The sequence below is a fragment of the Drosophila obscura genome, unplaced genomic scaffold, assembly GCF_018151105.1.
Source record: "Drosophila obscura isolate BZ-5 IFL unplaced genomic scaffold, ASM1815110v1 contig_1, whole genome shotgun sequence".
NCBI lineage: Eukaryota > Metazoa > Arthropoda > Insecta > Diptera > Drosophilidae > Drosophila > Drosophila obscura.
The window spans coordinates 3121310-3140421 of NW_024542679.1; the positions used below are offsets into that span (position 1 = coordinate 3121310).

At 47.1% G+C, this 19112-nt stretch overlaps 5 protein-coding genes across 5 annotated transcripts; 2 read left to right on the top strand and 3 right to left on the bottom strand.

Moving 5' to 3' along the window:
- Window positions 1-870: 870 nt before the first annotated feature.
- On the bottom strand, window positions 871-2433 carry LOC111078705 (uncharacterized histidine-rich protein DDB_G0274557). The gene is made up of 2 exons (XM_022373552.2): window positions 1552-2433; window positions 871-1490 (listed from the first exon to the last, which is right to left on the bottom strand). Exons 1-2 carry the CDS (start codon window positions 1561-1563, stop codon window positions 1122-1124), a joined length of 381 nt encoding a protein of 126 aa, XP_022229244.2. The 5' UTR covers window positions 1564-2433; the 3' UTR covers window positions 871-1121.
- LOC111078706 lies at window positions 2290-8897 on the top strand. The gene is made up of 3 exons (XM_022373553.2): window positions 2290-2394; window positions 8201-8377; window positions 8434-8897. The coding sequence occupies exons 2-3, from the start codon at window positions 8366-8368 to the stop codon at window positions 8752-8754; spliced, it is 333 nt and encodes a 110-aa protein (XP_022229245.1). The 5' UTR covers window positions 2290-2394; window positions 8201-8365; the 3' UTR covers window positions 8755-8897.
- Window positions 8898-10211: 1314 nt separating this feature from the next.
- Window positions 10212-17941, bottom strand: LOC111078681 (pupal cuticle protein C1B-like). Its single transcript, XM_022373524.2, has 3 exons — window positions 17826-17941; window positions 10741-10942; window positions 10212-10676 (listed from the first exon to the last, which is right to left on the bottom strand). Exons 2-3 carry the CDS (start codon window positions 10885-10887, stop codon window positions 10320-10322), a joined length of 504 nt encoding a protein of 167 aa, XP_022229216.2. The 5' UTR covers window positions 10888-10942; window positions 17826-17941; the 3' UTR covers window positions 10212-10319.
- On the top strand, window positions 11451-13977 carry LOC111078726 (pupal cuticle protein G1A). The gene is made up of 3 exons (XM_022373575.2): window positions 11451-11971; window positions 13245-13320; window positions 13407-13977. Exons 1-3 carry the CDS (start codon window positions 11514-11516, stop codon window positions 13866-13868), a joined length of 996 nt encoding a protein of 331 aa, XP_022229267.2. The 5' UTR covers window positions 11451-11513; the 3' UTR covers window positions 13869-13977.
- Window positions 13936-14517, bottom strand: LOC111078687. Its single transcript, XM_022373531.2, has 2 exons — window positions 14454-14517; window positions 13936-14381 (listed from the first exon to the last, which is right to left on the bottom strand). The coding sequence occupies exons 1-2, from the start codon at window positions 14463-14465 to the stop codon at window positions 14040-14042; spliced, it is 354 nt and encodes a 117-aa protein (XP_022229223.2). The 5' UTR covers window positions 14466-14517; the 3' UTR covers window positions 13936-14039.
- Window positions 17942-19112: the final 1171 nt, after the last annotated feature.

Genomic DNA, 19112 nt, shown 5'->3' on the forward strand with positions numbered 1-19112 from the left:
GTATTTGGAACACAGAGGCTTAGTTTGTTAGCTTTGGGAATACATAGCATGAACATGAGTCACAAAGAAACCCTCTAGACTTCGCCTCCACCCTCTACCCTCTAGCAAACCCATGAACCATTAAATTTATTACAAATTGCCAATTTCTAATTGATGTTTATGTCACATTAAATGTTTGCGACTCTCATTAGCTTATTCTTATGGCAATGTTTGTCGATTAAGTTGATTCTGAATAGTAATAGTCGCCGAGCGAATAAGTGTCGGCTGTGTGGGGTAAAAATACACGTACTCGTGTTCGTACTCGAGTTTGGGGCAATTTGCATTTGCTTATGCAAAAAGTTGTGTGAATTGCAAAAGCAAAAAAGATTTGTACTTGAAATAGAGCAGAGCTGGGGGGACGGAGAGAGTAGCGTAGCCCTTCAGGCCTGCAGGATGTGCTTACAAAACCGAATCATTTGCAACAGAAGTGGCAGACAGCATTAAACATTTATCACTTCGCTTGGCCAACACCTCTGCTCTGCTCCCCCCCGCAGGCAGGCACACACACTCATCATCTGCTTATGCACTGATTTGCATAACACAGCAAATGCATTTGGTTGCCACATGGAGGGGCAACGTGTCTCCATTGTCGCCATGGAAAATGTGCCATCCAATCCATCCCAAAGCTGTCTGTCGCTCATTGTGTGCCAGCCTGTCTGTCCCTCTGTCTGTCTGTCTGCGTTAAAGTATCGAATGGTTTTTTCGTTTGATTGCGATTACATGCTAATTATGTCACCCGCTTTAGGGAAATATTTTACGCGGTTACACGCGAATGAGGGCTCCGCACTAGGCGGGTATCCATTACAGAGATTACAGATTGTCAATTCAGAATTGTATCTTTTATATACACATAATCAACACTATTAATTGTAGTTAGAAAGTGGGAGTAGCATATCCATCCAGCAGTTTGCATCGCAATCAGCAATCAGCGACACACACATACATCACAGCATCCATCATCATTCATCAGTGGCAGTATCTGTAGCATCCTCTTCGTTTATCGTTTTTCGTTCTTCGTTCTGCATTCTCAGTTTTCATTCATCATTCGCGATCATTCAGCAGTCAGAGTGGCGGCGCGGCTATCAGTGGAGATGGTAGTCGTGGAAGTCGTGGAAGTCATGGTGATGGTGCAGATGGAAGGGATCGTACGGATGGTAGGCGTTGAAGATGGGAGCCGGGTGGTAGGCCTTGATGATGGGAGGATGCACCACAGTCTTCACCACCGTAGGCAGCACCACTGGCTTGATGATGTGATGGGGAACGCTGTGCACAACCGTCGAGCTCTGGTGGGAGACGGCGGCGGGCAGGTGCACGATCTTGGCCACATGCAGGGGCTCCACATGGTGGTGGTGGTGGGGGTATATGGGGTATTCCGGATAGTGATGATGGTGGCCGTGCAGGAAGCCAGGACGTGCCGCAGCTAGTGCGCACATGGAGATTAGCGACAGTAGCTAGAGGCAGTAGGAAGGAATCCTTTTAGTTAGTTTTCTTTAGAGAAGGCCGCATCCTTACCAGTTTCATCATGTTGTGGGTGGTTAATCCTTGGTGGTGGGTCTCGGCGACTTGCTGCTTGCAACTGATGCCACTCGATGGTGCAGCGGTGTCTTTTATTCACTTGCCACCTTCCACGGCTGCCCACCGCCAACAGCTGGCATCTATGCCGCAGATGCAGATGCTCTCGTTGCTGCAACTGCACAAGCTCCAGTCGCCTCGTTGCCATATCCGTTGACGCTGCCGGCTGCGACTTCAATGTTGTGGAACTTTGGTTTTTGCATCCGCAGTTGCCTTGCCGCTCGTTGCCGTTGTAATTGCACCTCGTTTCGTTTACATTTCAATTGTTGTTGTTGCTGCTGCTGCAGTCTGCTGCTGTCTGTCTTTTCGCATAGAGTTTTGTCAAACGCCGCATTGTTCGACTCGCTTCGTGTCTGCGACGATCCATCCATCCATCGACCCCTTTCAATCCAAAGCGCTGAACTCTGCCTTGGTGGGAGTTCAATCTGGGGGCAATTCAATTCCAGCTATGCTATTGGTTTGATACTCTTTTTTTAATGCCAATTAGGTTTCTCTATTTGCTCTAATGAGGTTTATTTTCTTAGAATTAAACATTGTTTACCTTCACAGCGATATGCTAATAGATCGATACCAGCTATCGATTAAGCCTGGTAATGCCCTTGAACTGCCATCGGTGTTATTAACATATGATAGATTAGGCTTACATAAGAATGTAAAGTTCTTCTGTAAAGTTCTTCTTCTTCTGTTACGAAGCCATTCTCCACGCTAAACTGCCTCATTTTTTTACAGAGTGGCGTGTGTGTGTTTTCATTCAGAATGGTGTGGGACGTCTCTTCGTTTTTGGTAAGTCTTATAATAATATCCCAGCGATTGTGCTGTTCTCGATGTTTGTCTACAGCAATTGGCAATGGTAATTGTTGCTGCCGCTGCTGCTGCTGCTGCTGCTTCTGCTTATGCTGCAGTGCCCGATGCCTTGCAATTCGCTTGCTCCGTTAGACTGCTGCAGCATACCATGTGCTTCGATGTGTGTGTTTGTGTAATCTATCCCAGTCGGACCTTGTAGAAGTGGTTGCAACATAGTACTGGTTCTTCACTACTTCCCTGGCAGGCTTAGTAGAACCGATTCCACAAAGAATGGTTCTATCATGCATATTTTTGCACAGAAAAATATGGAATGAAACCCAAACCGATTCCCGATCGTTCGTTTTTTTCACGAGGCGGCCTATGCATTCTCTATGCCTTCTAATAGAAGCGAGAAGTTCACGCATCGAAAACGTTCGCAGGTAGACGTTTTCGATGCGTGACTTTCTCGCTTCTATTAGAAGGCATAAAGAATGCATAGACATAAAGAATGTTTTCGAAAGCAAATTCGTACCCTCGGTAAGGGGGAAAGACAACACAAAATAAATAACAAAAGGGAACATGCAAGAACGCGCGCGGTTTTTTCTCGTCTTCTTTTATTTCATCACTTGCGTCTTGAAGCCGGTGAAAATTGTGTGTTTATCTGTGCTCTCTGCCAAAAATTGTGAAAAAGTGATACTTAAGTGCCTAAAACTGTTTATTTTACCACGTAAGTATTAGCAGATTGTTGTGGCAGTTCGACCTGCACCTTAAGAATATTAAAATAAACAAAAAATAATGCATAATATACATATTTCTCTTTGAACATGTACATGCACATGAACATAACCTCAACGATGGAATGCGATATACATAAGTTCTTCAAACTATGGAGAACTAAACGCACTATAAGTATTAATAGTGGTGTAAATATATGTTGATAAAAGTAGAGAGATGTTTCAATGTTCACGATGTTCATGCAGTGAAATCTATTTAGGGTGGACCTTGTTCGGATTTTTAATGAACTGATTAGGGTGGACATAAACATTAAAAAATTGTATTTGAAATTAATAAACTTTTGCCAAAATTAATAAAACAATAACAAATTTCTTTTTGATAAGGACGGCATTCTCCAAAGGAAAGAATCGCATTTACTCGGTCTCCTGCCTTGCAAGGAAACATGCAGACACCGACAGGAACGACGGCAACAACATCCCCGAAAAAAAACAACAACTACAACCACGACAAGGATTTCATCATAGACGACGACGGCAATTATTTAATTTTTTTTATTTTATTATTATTATAATTAATTTTCTTTTATTTTTTTTTCATTTCTTTTTTATCTTTTTTCAGTTTTATTTTTTTCTTAAATTTTTTTCGTTGTTTTTTACTTTTTCTTATTTTTCTTATTTTTTGTATCATATTTTAGTAAAGAAAATATTAAATAAATCAAATTCGAAAAAATTTATAGTTTTTGTATTTATGGGTTAATCTCGCGTTCTTTTAGAACGCTCTTTCATGCATGCATACATGCATGCTGCATACCTTCTCAAGGAACGGTTCTTGATACATTCCAGGGATGTGATAAGGAATGATTGCATTGGAACAGTTACAGAACGGTTCTTAATAGGTTCCTATGGAACGATTCTCGATGCATGCCAAATATGTGTTCTGTAATGCTTCTTTCGGAAAGTACAACTGGAAGCGAAACCCGAGCGTTTCACGAAGTTGAAATTACAACAACCACCAGTTCCCAATGCGTTCTAAAGGAACGGTTCCTACCTACTTCCAAATGTACCGGTGCTGGCGTGTTTCACCCTGTGTAATTTGGAAACCAAAACGTCATGTATAAATCACTGGTGCTTGCAGGAAAAAGAACCGCTCTAGAAGTGCTTCTTGGAAGGTATAAAGTCCGACTGGGATGCCACCATTGTGACCTTCACTTGTTCAACCTGCAAATTGTTGTTGGTTTTGCTGCTGCTGTACAAATGTATTTCTTTTTTGTGCTCTCTGCATTTGTTTTCCTCGCGAATTTTTTTGGACAGCGGAAATTCACACTTGGCAATTTAATTGTTCCGTTCTTATGTTACACTGTTCTACTGATTTTGTCTTGCAAATTAGTTGTGTGTGTGTACGTTATCTTTTTGTCTGAGAATGTGCCATAAAAAGTGGCTCGTATCTCGTGTGCCTGTGTGTGTGTGTGTGTGAGAATTGAGATCTACTCGGAGATATGTTTGTTTGTGTGTTTTTGCCTGGCTTCATTTGTCTGCCATTGATTGTGATATTTAAGGCTTCCAAGTGTGCCCTGTCATCGACTGGAAAAGTTCATGAACAGCAGCGGAATGAGCAGCAGTGGAAGCGAAGCTGCGCTCCGCTCCGCTCCATGGCAAACTAGAACACTCGAGGAGACTTGGAGCGAGCTTCGAGCACGAGCTCATTAGAATGCCGTTTGATATTTTGACAGGCAACACAACCTCCGCTGAAAGTGCTGAAAATGTCAGCTTGGAGAATCCGACCACTCGGTCGAGTGGTCGAGTCGTAAATTAATCATGATTTGCATTCAGCCTAGCAAATATTTGCACAACAATTCGCGGCAGTCTACCTGGTCGCCCCGATCCCGATCCCGGTCTACAGTTGTAGCACTCCCCGAAATAGCAGAAACCCAACGAAAACGAAAAGAAAATGTATTCAATTGCCTGGCTTATCTGGACCAGGAAGCACTGCATCTGTATCTGCCGCGAAACTAGTTGCAGCATGTTGCAAGCGGCGCCACGATCTGCATTGGGAGGGGCCCTAGCTTCGATTCAGTTCAGTGGGTTAGTAGGGGCTACGGCTACCCATAATAATTGTCGGCAGTCCGTGGCAGCAATCTTCGTTTTGGCATCTCTTTTGGCATCACAGATATGTGTGTTTGTGTGTGTGTGTGTGTTTTCAATGTTATTGCAATTAAATTGTGAGTTAGGCGATCAGATGACCAATGTCCAAGCATCCGCTGACGCGGTGCTTCCAATTGGATGCCGTTGCCATTGCAGAGAAGGCCGCAGCCAAATTGATGGACACATCTGACCTTAGCCGAACAGTGGACACTGGGACACGCGGCCACTCAGCCACCTGCTGCCGCTCGCACATTGGCATAGTCAATTTGGCCAGAGTGGCCGCCACCGCCGCCGCCACTTCATGCTGAGACCTGCTGCAACGTAATTACTCGAGGGGGCAAAGTCTTGGAATGAATTTTCTATATGCAAGCACCTTTTATTATTATGGCCGCTCTACTTGCCTTTGCTTGCCCCAGCAGGCGCCGTTGCTGTTGCAGCTGCAGCACATTTCTCACCCGTTGCCATTTGCGTAATGCTCCTTTTAGCTGGAGTAACAGACCAACTCCCTGACTGAATGACTGAATGACTGACTGACTGCCGCTTGGTGGCTCTGACATCTGAGTGAACTGTGCCAAAACAGAGCTACACAACAGCCACGGCAGGACAGGTCGCCTACATTTTTGTCCGAAATGTGTGGCAACTGCAGCCACTCAATAGTAGGCGCCAGAGCACTTCGAACCCCCAAGAAACTATTCAATTTCATGCAACATAATGGCCATCTAATTTTGGGTCTTGATTGGTGTCTTACTTGCGATTGAAGGAATGCTTTTGTGCTTAAACTTTATGGGTAACTAAATGAGTTTTTGGGGTGGGAAAAGGAAGGGAATGATTAGAGTGGAAATGTACTAATTGAAATGAATTTTAATTTGGGTTATTCATAAAAGAACAAGTGCCGAAAGTTCTACTTTATTTCCGCTTTGATATTGGGCTCATTAAACGCTTTTTTCCACCTGAATAGCACCCATTACTTCCTCATCCATAAATTACTTCTATTGCTTACAATTTCATTTTTTTGTCCGATTCTGTCCGTCTGTTCTATAACGACCTTCGAGCCAATTAACTCTAGAATAATGACATAGACAATTGGAGAACTGAAAAACCCATCGACAGACAAGTGATGACGTCTCTGGAGCTGTCAACATGATGTTCCTTCCCCGATATGTAATTGATCTTTAAGCGCTGCTTAATTGTGGTTCATTTTATCCACTTCCACTGAGATCAATGCGAATCAACTTTAATTAATAGCAAAATTGAGTTTGGTGCTAAACGCCGTCGATAAGGGGTAATCGAGAGCCACAGTCTCGAGCTGGGGAACTGGTTCCCTGCATGATAATTGGCCACAATTTCTCGCTGTTGTTGCTATTGTTCGTGTTATGCAATGCAGAGGCAGAGGCAGAACTGTCACTTAGCAGCCGTAAGGTGGCCACAAGGCGTACATTACCCCCTGGAAAACACCGAACAAGATCCCAAAGGAGATACTGCCACAGAGGTTGGGACACCGCACAGTACAGCACAGCATAAACAGCGCCCGGATATGGCCAAGGAATTTACCTGAAATAGAAATCTATTAAAAGTCGCTCAAGAATTTCGGCTAACAAAGCCATTCGATGCGGAGCGGAGCGGAGTGGAGTGGATCGGAGGGGGAGTTGTGTCGCCAGATCGAAACGAAACATTCATTAATCATGCTAAAAACTGCTGACAAATCACCATAACGGCGGCAAATACTCGCACAACTCTGCTTGAACCAACACAACGAAAGTACAGTTGTGCTGGGGTTCCAATGTGTGTTTGTGTGTGTGCGCCTGCGCAAAAGCCACTTGGGCAATCGCAATCGATGTTTGCTTATTACACAAAGCGGAACTCCAGAGCCAGAGCCAGAGACCAGTCCCGAGACCGAGCTGGGTTCTATGTGGGTTGGGTTGTCGCTCGCTCGCTCGCATAGGCATTGTTATGCCAGACAATTGCAGTCCAAGATTAGCATAACCAGAAACTGGTATCCAGAAAGGAAAGGAGTCATGGCGGGGCCAAGAGCGGAATAATTGGAATATTGGGACTCAAAATTAAAGGAATAAAATGTATGTTTCGCAACGAAGAATGAATGAGAAGCTTTCTCATCTCTGAAAGCAACAGTGGAAATAGTAGCATGATAAACTTGTTTTGCTGGCGTTCAGCATTTGCCGACCTACGTGATAGGCCCACAAATTAGGCCCCAACTTTGTCCACATTCCTTTCTGAATCTCTGACGGTTACCGCCTGCGATGGCCTTCTCTTTGAGTTGGAGACTTGGTACCGACCATGACAAATACTCTCGTACACGCAAGTGCGTTCGCATTGAACTTGGGCCACTTTGGGGCCGTGTCTGGTGTGCGTGCGTGTTGCAGGAATGAAATACAAGTGCGAGTACAACACATTTTCACGGTCAACTTTGAGGAAAGTTACAGAGTGGACAGCATTTTTGCGACGAGTTTGGCTGGCGAAGAAGTGATGCAAGTGCCGGCTGCTGACCGACTGCCCGAGCGGGCCAAGTGGCCAGCGTGGACTAGCGCAATCCCAGACGGCAACAGCAACAGCCAAGACACATTATTTTGACTGGTTTTCGTTTTGTTTTGCTTTGTTTTTTTTTTTTTTTGCAACCTAATGGGGTCTGAAGTCTTTGGTGGACAGTGGGCAGTGGCCAGCGGACAGGGGACTTGGGCGGGGCTTGGCAAACTATAACAGAAGACAAAGGCGAATCAGCTGCTACCACTGCTGCTGCTGTGGCACATGCAAACTTTGCCACTTGTCTCCTCGCTTGCCCCACTCTGCTCTGCTCTGCTCTCTGGAGTGTCCGCAGCCGTTGGCGTTATTTTTCAGCTTTTCCTAACGATGGCGAAGGAGGAAAAACGAAATACAACAAAAAATTATTATTATTGTATTTTCTGCACTTTTAGATTCGGTTTTTCTTCTTGACGGCTGCTGCACATGGTCGGATTTTGGGAGTATAAAAGGCGGCGCGGATTTGGAGTATGCAACACAACCCAGCGAGGCGTCCACACAGACCCACAGTTCATACTTCAGCCAATAGCTAGCGCTTCAGGATCGCAAGGATTAGCAAAATGTACAAGTCGGTAAGTGGTTCGATGCCTGATCTCAGTTCATACTCTTAATCTCCTTCTGCTCTTAGGTGGTGTTCTTCGCTCTGCTCGCCGTGGTTGCTGCCCGTCCGGGCTACCTGGGTCTGGACCCCTGGAGCTATGCCGCTCCTGCGATCCACTATGAGCCGGCCCTGGCCAAGGTGGGTGCCATTGTGAAGACCATTCCCAGTGCCGTGTCCCACCAGAGCATCAGCCAGGTGCACAGCTCGGCCCACATCATCCAGCCGATTTTGGCTCCGGTCCTGAAGAGCTACGCTGCCCCCATCATCAAGACCTATGCGGCTCCGGCTCTGCACACGACACTTCTGTCGCCCTCGTGGGCCGGCCACGGCTGGGCCCCATCCTGGTAAAGTGATCCCGTCGACATCCTGGACGGCAGTGCGTGGGCTAGCAACTACTACCCAGATCCAATGCAAATTTTCCCTCTCTTTCCTGCAGTCTTATTTTTCTTTCTTTCATGTTTCGACTGATGTAAATAAATCCATGTTTCATGCTCAAATTATTATCGGTATTTAATTTAAGTCTGGGTGGGTGTGGTCCACATGCGGGATCATCGTCCTTTCGAAGGACATCGAAGGACATCGACCTAGGCACCATAGTCGACAAAAGCGAAGAAAATTAAAATTTGGGGAAAATATCCTTGATCCTTGATAAGGACTTCATTAAGGATATGTCGCCAACCACTGGATGCCATAGCAGAAATAGCGGAGAAAATTAAGTGATTTTTAAAGCATTATTGACTGCGAAGGATATTGATCCTTGATATCAAGGACTCCATCAAATCGGGGACTTTCACCCGATCACGGGAAGGTGTGGCACGCCCAGATCGGATGAGGAATAGCGGAGAAAACTAAATATGCATGAAAATATCCTTGATCCTTGATAAAGACTCTATAACATCAAGGACATTTTTCTGATCACAGGAAGCCATCGCACGTCCCGATCAGCCCACAAATAGCGTAGAAAACAACAAAACAAGACTCGCTTGTTGTTGTCGATTGTTGTACAACAAAAGTTGTTGTTGTTATTGTTGTACAACAAAAGTTGTTTTTGTTATTGTTGTACAACAAAAGTTGTTTTTGTTATTGTTGTACAACAAAAGTTGTTTTTGTTATTGTTGTACAACAAAAGTTGTTTTTGTTATTGTTGTACAACAAAAGTTGTTGTTGTCGATTGTTGTACAACAACCACCCTAAAGCCTAAGAACTTTTTACATTTTCACGAACACTTGGGGCGCCACTTGGCCATGTAAAATCGCTCGTAGCTCCGCTCCCTGGTGTCCTATCAGGATGTGCCAGGTGTCCGCGTGAGCGGAAAAATCTCCCGCATCCGCTGAACCCACCAAGGACACCGAGGACGGCCAGGATATGCCTTTTTTACGCTGTTTTGTAGGAGATTTGCACAAAAATGTCCATATCTTTGCTATTTCCTGTTCGATCCGAGCGGGCCATGCCCACACGTAATTGGGATAAGATCCTCGATCGTTTGACATCAAGGACAAAAAGGATATTGCCTTGGAATCACTAAAGATCCTCTATTTCTCCGCTATTTTTCGTTTGATCTGTGCGGGCCACGCCTCCATGTGATCGAAGGACAGTCTAGATCCTAACGATCCTGGAAAAAGGTCCTGCGGTGATCGGGACCCATTTGTTCGAGATATAGCGCCCCAAACTTTTGGCTGGCCAAATCATTAAACGACTGATCGGGTCGTGACATGTCCTTTTGGAGTCCTTATTAACCTCCCTGCTCATAGTAGTTCCCATTATCCCAAGCAAAAAGCACAAAAACTCAGTTTTAGAATTAACTTTCGGGAATCACATTTTACTCGCAATTAAACTCGTTTATGTACAACAGGATTATTATTTTGTTAAGCCATCCAGATCGCTCGTCCGAGCATCCAGTCTCCTCCGCTTCCTTACCAGCCAGCGTTGTAGATGACGGGAGTGGCCGCATAGGAAGTGTGAGCGGCGTAGGGAGCGGCGTAAGAGGTGTGGACCAGAGGAGATGCCGCGTAGCTGGTGTGGACGACGGGAGCAGCATACGACTTGATGACGGGTGCGACAACATCCTGGACGACGTGGGCAGAGCTGTGCACCACCGACTGGCTCTGGTGGGAGACAGAGGTGGGAATGCTCTTTACCACGGCACCCACATTGGCCAGGTAGGGCTCCTGGACGATTGTCGTGGTCGCTGGGGCGGCATACACCAGCGGAGACTCGTACAGATGTCCGGGACGAGCGACAGCTACGGCGAGGAGAGCAGACAACACCACCTGAAAGAGATAATGGAGGAGGTTAGCTTTCAGCGGTACAATCGCATTCGGCTGGCTGACTTACCAATTTGAACATGTTGAGGGGATTTTGTGTGTTTTTGGTCTGTGTTGTGCTGCTGTGGAAGCGAATGAAGCTGACTGATAATGGGACAACCGCCAGACCAGTCTTATATAGTACGAATACGAGTCCGAATCCGAATAGTACGGGCATTGTCCATCGTCGTTATTTTCGGGGGCAGTTGCCGACGCAGCTGTTGCCGTCGCAGCTGCAAAAGAGAAGTAAGTCTAATTAAAACATTTACGAGTACGATTTGAGTTTGAGTTGACTTTAAAGCGAAATAAGTGCGCCCTCGCTCGGACAATAAAACATGAGACTTGCAATTGAAAGGAAAAACTGAAACTGAAAATGAATCCAATGCCCAAGATCCGAAACCAAAAGCTCACGCACTGCACGCTGACCCTGACTCACGCACTCAAAGTGCAAGTAATGCAGCCGTGGAGGAGTCACCCCGGAGACCCTCGAGAGTCTCTAATGGTCTCTCGGACCCACTCTGCTGTTGTACTTGCTTGGCTCTCGGCTGAGCCGTCCACCGACGCTAATTGCTTATTGATCGCTGCTCAGAATCTGATATGGGTTTGATTTCGACTCGAATTGTGACGCGCACACCGGTACTGTGTGTGTGCGTGTGACGTTGAAGGTCAAAGCCAAGTCTCTGCCCAAAACGGTAGCTATATAAAACCACTGCTGCAGCTCCACAACCACACACAGTTCTCGCAAGAAGCTCAATCCGATCACTCCAGTCCCAAATCAGTCAATACAGACCAAACTAAATCAAAATGTTCAAGTTGGTGGTATTGTCTGCTCTCCTCGCCGTAGCCGCTGCCCGTCCCGGTCACCTGCTGGAGTCCTCCCCCGTGGTGTATGCCGCCCCGTCCACCACAACCATCGTGCAGGAGCCCTACCTGGCCAAGGTTGGTGCCGTGGTAAAGAGCATTCCCACCTCTGTCTCCCACCAGAGCCAGTCGGTGGTGCACAGCTCTGCGCACGTCGTCGAGGATGTTGTCGCTCCCGTGGTAAAGACCTACGCTGCTCCCGTTGTCCACACCAGCTACGCCGCTGCCGCTCCCGTTGTCCACACGAGCTATGCCGCTGCCGCCCCTGTTTACCAGACGAGCTACGCCGCTGCCGCCCCTGTGGTGCACACCAGCTATGCTGCTGCTGCTCCCGTTGTGGCCGGCCACTATTCTGCAGTGGCCGCCTCCTCGCCGCTGACCTACACCGCCACCGGTGTGTGGTAGAGCGCCGCCCATTCGCTTCCAGGTGACCAGGATTCATGGACTGTTGGACGGTTTTGTGATACGAATTTTAAATAAATAAATGTTTTTGCTTTCGAAATTGTCTGCCTGTTTTCTCTCTCTCGCTCTCGCCCGCTCCTCGGTGGGCCATTCATCAGTCTTGATCTATGCAGCACAGGTGCCATTTTGCACCTGTGATGTGCATTCTAAACACTGCCCAAGAGAGGGCGGTACTGAGAGGTGGATGGGCTGCCGTGGCATGTCCTGGTTCATTGCTCCCTGGCACGTACTTCCTGCTGCATGCACCTGCAGCTTGGCCTGGGTAAACATCGGGCATGTGCCCTGGACTTGCGTAAATACTAAACACTACGTATGCGAGTGAAAAATAGATTTTGGGGGTGTCTTTCACCTCCTGTAAGACCATTGGCATCCAGCTGGCTGCTTCAAGGACAACAGTCCATGATGGTCAATGAACTCTCGCCTTCAGCAAGTGTCGTAAAAAGTTAAAATTTAATTTCCTAATGGATTGCGTCAACAGTTGCCACAGTGGGCACAAACCAACTCAATCGAGCAGCCCCACAGCTCCAGCCATGCATTTGTTTTTACAGTTTCTCCAAGCATTATTACTGCCCCCACTGATTGTCTGTCCACCCACTTTTACTTACACCCTTTTTCTTCTAAGGAGCGTAGCCATTTCCCAGCAAAATCTATACCCTCATGCACTTTGCCTGCTTTGCCTGGCCTGGCCTTGATTGATTCGAGTCTGATGTTCCCTCTCTCCCATCGCATTGCTTGAAAGTTCTTGCAGGAGATATATTAATGCTGTGGACCCTTTCAGACCTAAAGCCGCACGTACTCGTTCGTGCGCCATAAATGAGGCTGCCGCAGAATTGAAACGAAAACAAGAGTGGGTTCGGCTTTGGCCCGAAACAAGTGCGAGGCCGAAAATAAGTGAAGTAATTACTAAAAGCACTGGAAGGGGAAGAAAAGAGTGCGAGTGCAGAGCAAAGACCGTAGATCGGTTCCGAATAATAATCTGGTTTGGGGCCAACGAAAACACAGACGAAAAAGAAAAAGAGACAAGAATCCGTTCAGGCACGTTCGACCGCCGATTGTATCCGCCTCAATGGACAATGGCAATGCGTATGAGCTGTAAGCTGTCCCTGTATGGGTGGGGGGTATCTGTGTGGGAGACACCAAGCCAAGCCAAGCCAAAGCCAAAGCCAAAGTGAAGTTCAAGTTCGAGTATAAAAGAGGTTGACAGTCCCTCAGCGAATCACACTCCGAGTCCATCTCTTCTACACGACACAAGTCCCCCCAGAAGCCTCTCCCAAAAATGTTCAAATTGGTAAGGATCGCGGGAGAAGAACATTTCGGCCCAAAAGGATTACTTACTCACTTACTAACTGATTCCCACTCTCTCCCATCCTGCAGTTCGTTCTCGCTGCTCTGCTGGCCGTTGCTGCCGCCAAGCCCGGCCATCTGGCTGCCGCTCCCCTCGTCTACAGCGCCCCAGCCACGACCATCGTCCAGGAGTCGTCGCTGGCGAAGGTCGGAGCCGTGGTGAAGAGTGTGCCCACCGCCGTCTCGCACCAGAGCCTCACCCAGGTGCACAGCACCCCGGTCGTGGAGGATGTGGTTGCCCCAGTCGTGAGGACCACTGCTGTCCACTCCGCTCCCCTTGTGGCTGCCGCTCCCATTGTCAAGACTGTGGCTGCTCCCGTCGCCTACTCCGCACCGCTGACATACTCCGCGCCCGTGGCTTACTCCTCACCTCTGGCCTACTCCCACCCCGTGGCCTACTCCTCACCTCTGGCCTACTCCTCCCCCGTGGCCTATGCCGCTGCTCCAGTCCAGTACCACGCCCCCCTCACATATGCCGCCCATGCCTGGTAGAAAGTGGCCAAAGGTGCGCGAACGAAAGATTTTGAACAGTTTGCTTGTTGTTGGCTTGTGTCCCTCGAAAGAAATAAACAAAATTCCAAAATATATAACTCCAATTCCAATGTGAGATGCTTTGATTTATTGTCCAAGTTGGATTATCCATGGGGGGTGAGTGTGGATCCTCTACTTCAGGTAGATGCTCTCGTAGCCAGCGCCAAGGGATCCGCTCCAGGCTTCCGGCCCGTACCAGCCGGCACTGCCTCCGGCATATCCCAGCGGAGCATACGAGATGGCGGACACTGGGGCATAGGAGGCCCGCAGCAGCGGCGAGTGGTGATCGACAATGGGCCGCCAGTAGGGACGCTTCTCGTGCACCACCGTCGAGCTCTGGTGCGAGACGGCCGCCGGCAGGGCCACGCTCTCATACCCGACCACACTGGGGGCGTACTCCAGGCCGTCATAGCCGTGCAGGTAGCTGGGACGAGCCTGGCTCAAGGCGGCGTAAACTGCGCACAAAAGAAACAGCTGGAGGAAGAGGCGGTGAGTCCAAAGGATTAGTGGACTCCGAAAGATATCGCCGGCTCGAGGGGAACTCACAATTTTGAACATCTTCGTTGGGTGAACTTCTCGACTACTGTGTTTTGACTACAATGAAGACGCTCTGGTTTTATAGCCCAGACAAAGACGAGGGAATTATCTTCTTTACGTTAGAATTGGCACAAACAATCGAGCCATCAGCGAGAGTTGTGCCGCTGCTGCTGCCGCTGCTGCCTGGTTTCTTTTGGCCACATTATTCCCAGGCCCAGATGGCTAGATGCCTCATTAGTGACCCATTTGGGCGTAACTGAGCGAGCAGTTTGGCAAAGCCAAGGCAAAGCTGCTGGTGCTGCTGCTGCTGCTGTCAGACTTGTGGCTAACAAAGCCACCCACAATACTCGTACCTGTCTGTCCCCCCTGTTCATTTCTTCTACTTGACTGCCGCCCAGATGTTGTCCAGCCTCTGGTTAACTGGTCCCGATCAGGCAGGGTTCCACCCCCACACAGAGCCCAGAGCCAAGCCATTAGCATAACCAGCCTCTAGTAATCGCTCCTCGCCTGACTGACTTTTCCTGGCTCGTAGTTTTTGGCTATTTCTGGGTGCCGCCAACGCAAATCAGACATCATATGCCATATACTACTCGCACAGGTATGCCCAGTTCTCTCAACTTTGATGTTAATTAAGCATAATCCACCTCTGCCTGCTGCAAGATTCCCAGCCCATTTGGCGGCGACCTTGGACTTAATTTAATTAAGAAGAAAAACATAACGAAAAGTGAGAGAGACCCAACAGAAGCTACTTCAGATGCTTATAGCACGAACCCGCTGACAGGCAGACATACATACGACAGGCCCCGAAACGATTTAATCACTGAACCAAGTAGCTGCCATTGTTGCTGTTGTTGCTCTTGTTGTTGCTGCTGCCGCCAGTTACCATTGTGTTAGCTGTGCTCTACTTTGGCTCCAAGACAAGCGAAACCATGTCCAAGACGGATTCTTACAGCCCCAAAGGTGTAAATCACCTGACGGTTTAACAGTCGGCATAAATCTTTGAATTGCACTTAACACGGGGTCCAACGATTCCAGTTGTTAAGCAGCAAGAGCAGCCACCACAAAGAAGTCCCATGCTAAAGGCGAACTGGCAAATGAATTTCCATCATGGAAAAACTTTAGAATGGCATTGTAAAACGTTGCATACTTTTGGGCTGCTGTCGCTAAATGAATCTTTTGTTCGAGCTTTGGTTGGCAGAGCTAAGCTTTGGCTGGGCCACTTAACCCTTGCTGGCCCAGGGGGTTTCCTGTTAGCGTTAATTAACCAGCCCAAAGAGGAAAAGTTTGATAGTTAGTGGAATTCCGACCAATGCGGAATTTCTTAGCATCAACTAAGGCATTGGCTAAATGAAATTGAAGCTTAATTGATGGTAAGAAATGTGATCTGGGATTGGGGGGTAATTCCATAAGGAAATGAATTTATCATGAACGTATTTCAATCGGTAAGGTAATAAATAATCCCCAAGTTGTTGAGAACTTTAACGAAATATGGACAGATAGTTTGGCTAATAGAACTTGACTCTGTCCACTGGGATTGGCTTCGGTTCGGGCTGTCTGTCTGGGTGCGAGTACCAGTCCGAGTTCGAGTATCTGTATCTGAATGCCTGTCAGCGGCAACATGCAACTTAATTAGCTGCAAATAGAGGAGGGAGAAGGCGGGTACGAGTACGAGCTGAGCTGTGGTCTTATCCCAGGCTTGTAGCCTTATCGGTGTGACTGGCCAAGACACCATTTAAAATCACTCATACGCCAAGTAATTGGATCTGTAATAGTCCGTAATGGTGGGCACATCCACAGCCACAACCACATCCGCCTCCAGGCCTAAGCGTTTGGGAAATGCCTCGTTTGGCCAGTTCTTGCGGCGCCTCCGAGCGTTGTTTTTGGGGCGTGTGATCTGCATTGTCTTATTAATTTTAATGACTGAATTATACCAGAAAACCAGACGCACTGCTGCAAACAACTTTTTGTCGACTGCAGCCGGAGCGGAGCTGCCCGCAGCGACACCAGAGGAGACAGCGGCCCCAAGCAACTTCCTTGATTACACACAGAATCCACAGAATCCAAATTGGACAATCGACATTGTGTTTGACTTTTGCGGGCTGCTGACTGCTGCTGGCTGGCTGCTGGCTGCTGGCTGTTGCCCTGAAATCGAATCCGTTTTGGTTTTTATTTTCTTGCGCATGTTTTTTCTTCATCGCTCTGTGTAATTTACGTACATGAATTTAATGTTTAGCTGCGGCTATCATTAAGTCTAATTGACTTTTTATAGTTATCCGAGTTCCCAAAGCAGCTCGACTCGGATTTCTGTTGTTCTGCTTTTGTTTTCGCGATGTCGGTGTGAGAATTACTCGTAGCATAGAACACCACTCCGTGACTAAAGCGGAGCATTTGGAGATCATAGCGTGATGGGGCGGGATAGATGTTCGTGTTGGGGAGTGTTAGACCAGAACCGCTTTTGCATAGGAAACCTCTCTTGGAAGGTGCCGGCTCGTGTCGGTATCCAGTGCCAGCTCTAACCGCGTTATGACTCCCTCTACATCATGACTGTAGCTGGAGCTGGAGCTGAATCTGGGCGTCGTAATTTGATTTCCAATCAGCCCAAGTTCAGGGTGAGTAACCACAAAAGTCAACGAATTGCTCTGCTCGCTAGAACAATCGCAGATCAGACGGGCCAGCAAAAAGTGAAAGTCTAATTAGATGCATTAGACAACGATCGGGGGGAACAGCGAACAGAATTTGGAAGTACAGACGCGCAGAAGGAGAAGTTCTGACGGGCACCCACTTGAAAAGTAAATTCAATTAAAACCCCATTATTTTGCGAACATAAATCTCTTGAGATCCGTCACTGAGTCGAATTTGCATGCAATTTGGTGACAAAACCAAAACAGAATGCTGCAAGGCGTTTGCCATTTTAATTTACGAGCCACAAAAAGGGGCGTGTGCCAGTCTCGATTGTGGCTGTGGCTTTGCCAGTGGCTGCAGTGAACCGCGTTTAAACCACTTAATTATGATGCGGATTTTCGGTGAATTTGCATTGACAATCGGGGGAATCGCTGAAGCTGTCAAATGGATCTGTGTGCGAAATAGTTTAAGCATGCAACAGGCACAGAGACAGAAACAGCAACAGAAACTATAGCAACATGTGGAGCTGTACGTGCTCTAAGCCCCACATTGCGCAATGTCCCCAAACAAAAGCAGAAACAACAAAAAAAGCAAGAAAAGGAAAAAGAACTACAAAGCGAAACCAATTTTGCAAATGATAATTGTTGGCCCAACCTCGAATCTGAATCTGAAGGTAAAAGATCTCCGACTAAATGCGGTAGCTCCAAAAAGGGTACGGGCGCGTAATGGTGGAGGGGAGGATAAGCAAAAGTAACTCACTTTAATTCCATTAATGGAAAATGTTGCAGTCCGACTGTCTGGCGGTGTGTGTACAGAGCTCTTCACAGCGGTGCCTGCTCGACACTTGCCATGCCCCAACAGTCGGTGGAAAAGCATTCTTCAAAGCATTGGATGAATACCCTGAAAGAAGAGAAGAGTCCCATTACTATTACTATTACAGCTTGTGGCATATAATCCTATAAAGTCTACAGCAAATAAATAAATATATATAAATAATTAAATATATATAAATAAATAATAAATAAATATAGTCGAATTACGACGAGTCCTAGTATACTCTAGAAGAGTATCCATTAATCACCCAACCAAATACCCGGACGATCCCTTGCCATTTTCTGCTGTCTTGGCTCTCGGTTGGCCATTGTTACAGTTTGCAGTTGTTGCTGTTGCTGTGGCTCTGATTATTAATCATTATAAAACATGTAATTGAAAGTGTTGTTGTTGTTGTTGTCGCCGCTGTAGTATATACACTGTAACGTGCACGACATTGCGACAATGCTGGGGTAAGGTGAGCATGACCTTGACCGCGTAGCGTAGCGTCCACCATGTGGTATACTTAATACTTAATTGGACACACTCGAGTCACACAATCACCAGAGCACATAGATACATACATACATACATATGTACATAGAAATGCAAATTGGCCTGGTGACCAACCAACGAACCCACAATTATGCAAAACTCTAAATCAAATTAAATAATATAACTTTTTGCGGTCAGCGTGCTAATGAAATGCAACTGACCGAATCTCCTCCTCTTTCTTGTAATCCAGGGAAAGGAAACTCTGCTCGGATTGCTCTGCTCTGCGTACTTGTGAAATTTCCTTGTCCCGAAAAGTGTCTACTTTGACGATTTCCACAGAAAAATCGCATAGATCATGAGAGTGGGGAAAAAAGTAGACCCGAAACTCACTTGAGTTGGGAAAATTGACGGCTTTTAATTTCAACTTTTTGAATGATTTGTTGGCAATCAAAGTTTTTTGGGCGTTGTGCTTGGGAAATCGGAATCGGCATCGGCATCGAATGCAAGGGGACTGAACTGGACTGTGGTGGGCATTGCCATTGCCCAATGCACACACACACAGAATGCAATTGGGAGGCCATTAAAATGCAATTACAGGCCACAAGAGAGCTCTACGCTCTGACCACCACCGGCTGCAATCGGAACCCGAATCCACAGCCACGACCACGACTATCCCATAGAGTGGGTGGCAGGCAGTGGCACATGGCATAGTTCAATGGATCAATCGATAGCCACGCAATT

Bases quoted from the DNA above. Each gene is read 5' to 3' on its own strand.
- LOC111078726 (XM_022373575.2), top strand. From the start codon at position 11,514: ATGTTCAAGTTGGTGGTATTGTCTGCTCTCCTCGCCGTAGCCGCTGCC. The intron at 11,972-13,244 runs GTAGAGCGCCGC...ACAGTCCCTCAG, and splicing joins TACACCGCCACCGGTGTGTG to CGAATCACACTCCGAGTCCA. The intron at 13,321-13,406 runs GTAAGGATCGCG...CCCATCCTGCAG, and splicing joins TCCCAAAAATGTTCAAATTG to TTCGTTCTCGCTGCTCTGCT.
- LOC111078681 (XM_022373524.2), bottom strand. From the start codon at position 10,887: ATGCCCGTACTATTCGGATTCGGACTCGTATTCGTACTATATAAGACT. The intron at 10,677-10,740 runs GTAAGTCAGCCA...TATCTCTTTCAG, and splicing joins CCCTCAACATGTTCAAATTG to GTGGTGTTGTCTGCTCTCCT.